This window comes from Nylanderia fulva, unplaced genomic scaffold, assembly GCF_048542155.1.
Source record: "Nylanderia fulva isolate GAGA-0341 unplaced genomic scaffold, ASM4854215v1 Scaffold1, whole genome shotgun sequence".
In the NCBI taxonomy this organism is placed as follows: Eukaryota; Metazoa; Arthropoda; class Insecta; order Hymenoptera; family Formicidae; genus Nylanderia; species Nylanderia fulva.
The window spans coordinates 5,673,437-5,683,355 of record NW_028189192.1 but is presented as its reverse complement, the minus strand read 5'-3'; the positions used below and the strand labels follow the sequence as shown (position 1 = coordinate 5,683,355).

At 31.3% G+C, this 9,919-nt stretch overlaps 1 protein-coding gene and 1 long non-coding RNA gene across 4 annotated transcripts in view; one reads left to right on the top strand and one right to left on the bottom strand.

Moving 5' to 3' along the window:
* Positions 1-42: 42 nt before the first annotated feature.
* Positions 43-8,056, bottom strand: Uggt (UDP-glucose-glycoprotein glucosyltransferase). 3 transcript variants are annotated; one of them, XM_085480801.1, is made up of 24 exons: positions 7,834-8,056; positions 7,270-7,486; positions 6,950-7,185; positions 6,684-6,866; positions 6,427-6,599; positions 6,135-6,330; positions 5,830-6,043; positions 5,531-5,751; positions 5,230-5,451; positions 4,791-5,149; positions 4,465-4,708; positions 4,189-4,383; positions 3,852-4,110; positions 3,647-3,758; positions 3,353-3,538; positions 3,045-3,251; positions 2,577-2,969; positions 2,417-2,431; positions 1,864-2,041; positions 1,579-1,761; positions 1,209-1,484; positions 965-1,081; positions 648-786; positions 43-560 (listed from the first exon to the last, which is right to left on the bottom strand). In XM_085480801.1, exons 2-24 carry the CDS (start codon positions 7,484-7,486, stop codon positions 517-519), a joined length of 4,569 nt encoding a protein of 1,522 aa, XP_085336927.1. In that variant the 5' UTR covers positions 7,834-8,056; the 3' UTR covers positions 43-516. The 3 variants fall into 3 exon arrangements, with proteins under 3 accessions (XP_085336927.1, XP_085336933.1, XP_085336935.1); XM_085480807.1 differs by lacking the exon at positions 7,834-8,056 and adding an exon at positions 7,667-7,746; XM_085480809.1 differs by lacking the exon at positions 2,417-2,431 and having other exon boundaries at positions 7,834-8,055.
* An 803-nt stretch (positions 8,057-8,859) lies between these two features.
* LOC146725307 (uncharacterized) overlaps positions 8,860-9,919 on the top strand; it is a 37,619-nt gene continuing 36,559 nt past the window's right edge. Inside the window, exons 1-2 of the long non-coding RNA XR_014924287.1 lie at positions 8,860-8,930; positions 9,004-9,103. This is a non-coding gene — a long non-coding RNA (uncharacterized LOC146725307). The remainder of the gene's footprint in view (positions 8,931-9,003; positions 9,104-9,919) is intronic.

Below are 9,919 nucleotides of genomic sequence, written 5' to 3'. Positions count from 1 at the left end.
TATATGTCTTTCCTCATACACATAAAGGGAAAATATCAAAGATATTTTACAAATGTTACAAGTTTATTCCTTATAGTTATCGTAGTAGACAATTATAAATTACATTGGTTTAATAACATGAACGTGTGCGTTCATAAATAACCAAAGGAATACTGCATATTCTCAACAATTATCAATTATCGGCCTTTACCGATTTTTCGCTTTTGAAGCGAATAAACTTCTGAAGAGACGTAATCTCATTCATTATAAGGACTTCTTAAAGTACAATTTTTCAGTATATGAAATATGGATTTAATAAGAACAAAAAAAATAACAAAAACTTTGCAATTATTTTTGAAAATTTATATGAGTACTGATGGCAAGTATTTACACATAAAGTGCCAAATATCAATTACAAAAGTGTAATATGGAAATTGTTATCAATATTTAATAATCTACCGCGAACGGAAATTTCTTTCGAAAATTTCCTATAGAATTTTATAAAATTTGTTCATAAATTCCACATAAAAATTTAATTTACAATTCTTCATGATTCAGAATTAAGTGATCATCGATAATGTCTGCAATAAAGAACATATGTAAAATCTCATGAAAAAATACGCATGTATACACACATACATAGATAAATATATTGTGAAAAAACATACCACTATCTTTCTCCGTTTGTCTGTTTGCATTCTCTAATTTTTGCTGTAGAGCTTTAATTTCTTCATCATAACCTACCCATTCAGGCAAAATACGCATAGCTGCTTGTAATTTAGCTTCTTTAGTCATTGGATTATTACACTGAAAAAAGAAAAAAAAACATTTTTATTTTAAATGTAAAAATATTATAATTCATCATGTATGTGGTGTGTGATATATGTGTGTGTGTGTGTGTGTGTGTGTGTGTGTGTGTGTGTGTGTGTGTGTGTGTGCGCGCGCGCGTGCGTGTGTGTGTGTGTGTGTGAATAAAAATACATACTAAATCTATAGTTTTAGCATAACGCTTGGATGCATCATCACACCATGTCTCACACCACAACCATTCCTGTGGTAATGTCTTGATGGCCACTTGATGAATCATATTGTTTGGCAAATCCTGAAATTGATTATCGATTATTTTACAAATGCAAAAAAAAAATACGACAAAAGCATAATTAAGAGATAATTAATTAAAAAAATATAATCTACTATCTCCTTATATCTTTATAAATCATTTCACATACTTGATCAAGATTTGACAAACTGTTTGGATCTTGACTCAACGCCTGATACTGTCCTCGCAACCTATCTCCGGCTGCGATACGACGGAATCGCTTGAGATCTACCACGTATAATGCGCTGATGTGATAAGCCCGACCCTGCAAGTGATTTCTCCAATATCCTTGTTTCCAGAATCGGAATCCATCCATTTCAGTTCTACTATCACAGAACGGTGTATAAGCGTATGGCGCACCGCCGAGATCCAAAGTTGCTAACTCCTTCAAATCTGCTCTTACCACCTGTGTAAAAACAATTACGTGAATTACGTAATTTTACACAACAGATATCTATAATATATTGTTACATTTTGAATTGCGCTTATATTATGCATACCTGATCAGCGTCGACGAATATTATTTTTTTAACGTTTAACGGAAACAAGACGTCGAGGAACAAGATCTTATATCCCCAAATAGTTCTCTGTTTCTCAGTTTGCTGATGAAGCCAACGAGGCCATTTATATTGCACAAGTTCGTATTCGAAACCATATTCTTTAGCCATATGTGGTAGAAAATCCTGACGTGAAAAAAATTTGATAAGTTATTTTCATAATCAGCATTATTTATAAAGCAAGATATAAATACATGTTTCATTCTGCTATATATTATAGCCACTTACTTTTACCGTCGGTGAAAGATAATTCTTCAAGAACCAGAATTTAACCGGCGTTTTGGTATGTTTAATAACACTGAGCATCATAATCTTCAGGAATCTTTCATATAAGTGGCCAGAAGCAAGAGAGAAAATGTTTAATTTCTCATCTTGGTCTTCACTTTCATCTGTTGCGGTAAACGTCCTAGTTTTGAAAATACAAATACATATAAGACATTAAACGTTAATGATTTACTTATTTTATATCAGTCACGTATTTAAATTAATATAAGCTACATTCTCAAAGGAAAGAGTACTATGTTAAGTTAATTTTAGGACAGCAGGCGGAAGATTACATATTGGTGACTTGGAATTAAAGCAACTGATGTAAATCAATTATACACTAAAGTTTAAAGTATATTTAGATCTTTGATTAATTAAATATTATAATTTCAAGCCACAGATATGTTTGTTTTGTTATGCATTTGTATTTTATTCCAGATCTTTCGTTACTTGATACTTAATTATATTTATTTATAGAAAATGATAGATGTACTTAACTACATAATGAGAAGCTTACCAAAATTTGGCAATGCTAAAAAAGAGAGAACAAATAAAAGTTAAGTTCACAAAGGTAACCGAGAATACCATGCTATGCATTAAGTACTAACACCCAGCAATAGGAAATCATTTGAGAATGTGAAATATACAAGAAGTAGTTCAAGTGAGTTCGGACATACCTAGAAATGGAGTTCCACAGTCCGGAATCCTTCTCATTGTCCGATAAGAGATCGAGTCCCGCCTTGTCTGGCTTCTTAGATACCTTGACCTTCAGCACGTGGCTTCTCAGAGAACTTATCAGAACTTTCACGTCGTTGCCGTTTTGAATAACATCCTGTCCCTCGACCGTGCTGAAGTCGTATATTTCCGCGGATCTTCCCTGTCGAAGTCGCAGCACCCATTCACCAGGATTCGCCTTGAGCTGGAAGTATCCCAAATTCGCCATAACTATAGTGTCAACCATTACGGGTTGTTTCTCGGTGCCTAACGTAAATTGCAGGCCTCGCGGTGGATTTCCCACTATTGCTTCGAAACAATGACCTTCGAGTAGTAAATATTCCAATTCGAATTCACTAAAACAATATACAATATAAAAGTCAGTAAAATTGGAACAAAAAGTATCTCACATTATATTTCGATTCTTTTACCTATGGACGCCGATCGCGACATTATCCAACTTAATGTTGTCTAGATCATAAACACTACGGACTACTTCCACCAACCAATTTTCCGGAGCGTGAATGTATTGCGTTAGTAATGAAGAAGTTGGAAGTTTTGTAAACTTTGCAATAGAGCCGCTGATATCTCCTTCGGGTGTGAATTGTAACTCAGGTTCGAGCACAAATCGATAAAAGCTGGAATAAAACGAAAGAATATATTATAAAAAAATATAATTACCATCCATATGTACATATAATTTAAGAATTATGGGGAAAATAAAGTATTATTATTTTACCTTTTCAATGGCATATCGCTATTTTTATCTAAGCAATTCAAGAATACTTTTATATTACAATTTAAGGCTTGTTGTACTGTTTTCAATATTGGGCCCAATTTTTGAGCCCCACGTGAAACCGGGTCTACAATAGCGATAAAGTTAAAAGCAACTTTATCGGGATCAGCCGCTGGAATTTTTATGACACTGAAAGATTAAAAAAAAACATTCTTACATATAATATAAATATTCACAATTTTTGTATATTTTATTAATTTCAAGTTTTTCATACATATTTTAGAAAAATTACTTTACCTGTTATCATCCCCATGGAAAGGAACATCATATCGATTTCGAGTTTGAGGACGTGGTACTAAAAGCGAACTGATCTTCATAATCATATCATCTGTGATATTATTTTCCTCTTCTAAAAAATATCATAAACATTTTATTATTTTTATCATGGTAATTGAAAAAAATATTACAAGTAATACATATCATATATATCACATTATCATACCATAATCATCTTCATTATAAAATTGATCCTTCATCAATTTCATAAATAATTTTTCTCCATAAGTGCTTTGACTAAATCTTTCTAATAAAGAGAAATCTTCGCTTGTAAATTCTTCGCCGCTATCCAAGGGACCAATAATACGACCATTACACAAAACTGCTTTCGCTCCCGTTTCCAAGTTTAAGACATTTTTACTATAATGTTGATGTAATAATAATATTGGATTTTGATTCTCTAACAGCGCCGCAACAGATTCATCCTGAAACAAAGAATTATTAACGTGAAATGATTTCTAACAATTATATGGACACATCATTTATAAAAATATATATCTTACTTCAATCTCAAAACTACCATCGGTAATGAGAGCTGCATTCTCTTCTCTGATTATTTTACGTATGTAAAGTATAGCTTTTTCCGGTGACAATGCATTTAACGCAGCTAGAACAATCTTATTAATATCAGACTTTGAATTTTTTAAGTTATCTTCGGCATTAACAATAATACTAATTCGCGCATCGGTATTTGATTCCTATAAAAAAAATTATATACATATATTCTGTGAAAGAGTATATAACGAGATTATATAAAGTTTGATTTTCAAATCACATACTACATATTCAAGCGCCTCTCGTAGTAATTGTCTACCAGACGATGATCTCAAATCGACTACGATCCAAAAGGAATATAAGTGACGCACGTTATTGCGTCGTGGTACAAAAAAGTACTGCATTTTTGTCATTAAATAAGTCGATAGATCTGGAGAACTCCATTTGGTATAATCGTCATCGTCAGGAATTGTGCCGATTAAATTTAGCCATGCGTTCTTGTCCACTTTTAAAATACGTTCGTTCAAGCTAGAAAGTGAAATAGTCAATAAAATAGAACATAAATTTATTGTAGTTAATTTATAGAATTAATTAAAAGAATTATATTTACCGTGGCATAACATTTGGTTGATTCATCAGAAAATCAACGACGTCGTCCCCTTCCGTTAATTCACCACGATATACCGCTTTTTGTAATGCCGGTGTTTGCGACATAATGGTAGATAGTACTGCTTCTTCGTACGATTCAGAATTTATCTGACTGGGCGTCAAAGGTATCCCATTCAATAGAGCTTGCGGAAACTTCTTGAAACTACATCGTTTTATAAAGTCACTAGCTAAATGTCGGCCAACGTCGTATTCAGACTCTTCTCCGAGGATGTAAATTATACTAGCGGACGAATCTTTAGACCTGATAACTTTTTTTATATCGTCTATATCAGCACCATAAGGCCCAATGTAATTTCCCAACTAGAATAAAAATTAATTTAATTTTTTCCTCTTGATATCTCTTGATGATCATCAAAATATCAAATAATATGAAGTTTTACCTCTGATAAGAAATGTAAAGCCTCTTTAGAACTTTTAGTGTCTGCAAAATAATGGTATGCATTGTTAATTGCAACACTAGCATCCATTAAACCTGTGACAGATGTATTAAAATTTGTCACAAAGACCAATCCGACTCTCAATGGAGCAGAATGTGCATAAAGAGATTGTGCTAGAGCTATTAGTGACATGGAATCTTCACTTAGAGGATCGATAATTAACACCTAGAAAAAGAAAAAAATTAGAGTTAAGTAACTAAAACAAAATATTAATTATTAATTTCAAAAATTTAACAATACTAACTAAATTATACAAATTTCTTCTGATATTTCTGAGCATGCCAGGGAAAGTTGGTCGTAACAGCTCTGTTAATGACCGTGACCATTTACTGTAACGTGAATCATTTTCAATATCATTGATCCAATTAATTGCGGAATCTCTTATATCCATTGCAAAATTTTGATTATCTGTGCTTCCAGATAAATCCAATGCTAACAGTTTGCTCATCTTTTTGTTACTAAAACCTGTAATAATTTGTAAAAATATATCATCCTTGATTTGATGATATAGTAATAAAATATTTAACTGAATAACTCTTATACCAATTTTATGAAGAGCTTCCATTACTCGTAACTCGCTTCTCAACGACTCTAGCAGAGTTAGTACATCAATAGCTTCCAAATCGAAAAATAAACCATTGATAAATAGTGCCGTGTCAGTTGGTTGTATATTTAGACCTGCCATGAATATTTCCTGATTTAGTTTCATTTCCTTCTTCATATCACTATTCACCTTAGTTCTAATCAGAGATTTTGCCTGTAATAACAAAATATAAATTGTTGTATATCTATTAAATCATTTGTGTATTTAATCATGTATTTACAACTCAAATATTTAAAATAGATACCTGCATAGGAAAATTCTGTGATATATCGGTTAAGACATTTAATGCATCCACAGAAGGAGATTTCATTATCCTTTCGGCTGCTTGGTGACTCAATTCTTGAAATTGCCATACTTTGAAAGCACCAATCTCGTGACTAGTTTCCAATAAATGCATTTGTATTTTATCCAGTTCGGCTTGTTGATCTGGATATAGTTTTCTGGAAAGATAATACATCATATCACAATAATGCAATGCAAAATGTTATACAGAGAGATACAAAGTGAATACTTTATATCCTTACTAACCACCTTACTTTAAAATCATAAAGTTGATTCCCTCAATTTCTTCCATGCCATCATTTGCCACTTCTGAACTCTTTCCTGTGTTATCCTTGATATCAGAATCATCTGTTGCTTTGTATTCTGTAGATTTCATTTGCAATTCTACACCATAGCCTGATAAACGCAATTTCTTATCTGCTCTATTCTGTAAAATGTTTTTAATATAAAAAAATGCAATTGTTTTGTAATATATTAAATATCTATAATACATTTTTATTTCTATTATTACCTTCACATAATGACGAAGAATATAATTAATCTCCTTTGTTTCTGCTATGTTTTTTAGCTTTTGATGAAAATCAATGAACGTAGGAGTCCCAATCTGACCATACAGTATGATTACTTTATCAGATTCTGAAGCACTCAAGTATCGGTGATCTACATCATAAGTATCTGCAGTTTCCCATGTATCCTAAAAAATAAACAAACATAATGACATAATGATACATGTTCTAAAAATTATATCAGTGGAAATGAGATTAAATATAAAATTACCTGCTCTAATAATGTATCTATGTCTTGTAGAGAACAAGTAAATGTTCCACCAACATTAACAACATTGTTACAACCATACAAAGAAACATTTTTATTCACAGCCATTTGAGAAAACATTTCAACACGTGCAGAATAAATACGTAAAGACAATCCTAACTTAAAAACTGCTATCTCTGCTTCAGATAAATATTTCTTAACCAGTTCCAAAATTATGTCATAATTCTCCTTTTCTGTAGCTGTAGGAGTAAATAACAGATTGAAAATAATTATCTTGAGATTATGTACTTTACCATATCAATTAAATACATTTTCATAATTACCTATTACAAGATCACTAATTTTTCTAGAATACGCATCGATAAATTTCCAAAAGTAACTTGGATTTTCATCACTGAGATACTCAGCTGCTTCAAGAATGAGAGGTGTCTCATTCCACTTAGCATTTATTAAAGTTGTTACGTATTTGTTAATCTTCTTGTCAGCCCCAAGTTGAGTGGAGCACAACAAGAGTGTGTAAAAAAATATGAGCACCCCCATCTGCAAAATAGGGAAAAAAAATATATATATATATAAATTTGTTACAGAGAGCATCATTACAATCTTATTTATTGACAAAACGATTCCAAATAGAGAGACACGTTTCTAAAGGAGAGAATTTGCTTTGTTCAACAAAATTTTACACAATAAATCTTCACTGAAACTCGTCGAAAATCGTACCTTAATGCACGTGCTGATTATATTTAACACATTGACTTATAAGAAGTCAAATAAAATCTCTCCATACGCTTGAATAACAATTGACAAGTAATATTATTACGTGTTACACGGCGGACTCTGATCTTGCCGATAACCTAACAATATCGAACTGTGTGTTTTTTACGTACCTTTCTCTGAAATTTTTATAAAAAAAAATTAATTTAACTACGAAGAAACTGCATCAATGATTATAGCCAATCCATGCAGCAAACATGCCACGCGCACAAAATCTCGAAACGGCGAGCAGCTGATCTACGAGCAATAAAATTATCATACGGCGAGCGTATGCGATGTGACGTATAATTGTTTGTGGTTGAGGCTGCTGATAACTGGCGGCATTCGAATCTTTCGCCACTAATTGTAAGCTTCCACGAAACGGAATGTTGCAACGTTTTTAGGAAGTGCGTTCAAAAATTCTATCGTAGATTAAAATAGCTCGACCAATCAGGATGAAGGAATTTTAGTTCCTTTTGTTCTGATTGGTCGATTGAACGCTACTTCGCTCTGAAGGTAAGATTTTGAACGCACGAAGATGATATATTGAAATTGATCGAATTTTTAGATTTGTTTATTCAAATTACTTCAAGTATCGAGCATTTAAAAAATAGGTAAAAATAAATTTTATATTTATCTTTATAAAATAATTTTCTACACATTTTATTTCAAAGAATAGGAATTTTTTCTAAATTATTTAAGATCTTATTACTTCCATCCCCAATTCTATATATATATATATAATTATATATATAAGTTAAAATTATTTGAATATAAAATTGTCAGGTAAATAAATGGCAAGAATAATTTAATAACTTTTATGAACAACAATATACTAATATATATATATTGAAGAGACTCTCTTAATAAATTATATATTGATTGATAAATTTTTAAGCACTTAAGCACTATATATCTCTTAGAAGGAGAATGTACGAACTGTGTAATATACAATGTACAACCTATTTTTTATTTACAACAATGTACCAATGTTACGTAAAATGTACGACATTGTATTTTTATCTACTAGTAGATCGCTTATCACACTGTTTTAAAAAACCGCGCGTGAGAGAGAGAGCGCGGATTCGGACCAATTAGCGCGCGCTAGTCGAGCAGTTTCGCGCCTTTTTCATTGTACGAAGTGCAAGTGCAAATGGAGGGAGAGTCGCCGCGAGAAAGGACGTGTCTTCGTTTCGGTGATTCTTTTGGACGATGAATCGAGCAATTTTCCGTACGTAATTCCAGAATCAGTAACACGAATTGTTAACAATTTTCGAAATGAATAATTTATATACATTTTACAGGTTTCGCAGCTGCATTGCGAGACTGCCGGCTTCTTAACCAATATTGGAGAAATCATCGCATCGATATACACTCGCTTCGCCCGGCGAGAATCTTATTAAGGTAAATGAATCCGATTATCTACGCATCTACGGTGAGTCGCATGACATTTTTGTTTTATTAATTTTGGATAGCAAAGCTATGAATATAAAGACACAGAGAGATATATATATATATATATGATTGATTTGCAGCGATTCAAATTCCTTCCCTTCCTCTCCCCTTCCTCGCCCCTTCCTCTCTGCAAATAACGTTGAATGATTGAAATGTTTGCAATAAAAAGCAATTTGTACAAGGTTTTAATTAAAATGGAAAATACTGCAGTTATATATAAAATATACTCAATACGCCAGTTTTCAAAACGCAGGTACAATAAATAAATTTTGTGCGTATAGGTAATATATATATATATATATATATATATATATATATATACACACACACACACACATATATATATATATATATATATATATATATATATATATCAGAAAATCAGGAAATAAATATTTTAGAAATAAATTGTTCGAACAATTTGAAGTAAATTGGTTTTAAACAAGAAACAATGTTTGAAATTATAAAAATATTAATAAATATAGACATTGCTAAAATTATTTTTATTTATACATTATTAATAATTAAAATAAATAAACTTAAAAATAAATTAAAAATTCAGATAATTATTAATAATATATAAATAAATTTTGTATGCAAAAAATAGATTTTACATTGAAGACAATTTTAATTAAATATCTCTAATTATAAACAGTTTTAATGTCAAATGCATCATTTTTATATTAATGTAACATTCAATAATAGAAATTGAAAACTTATCTCTTTGATTAAGAAATCAGATTCACTTGAAATTCACATAGAATT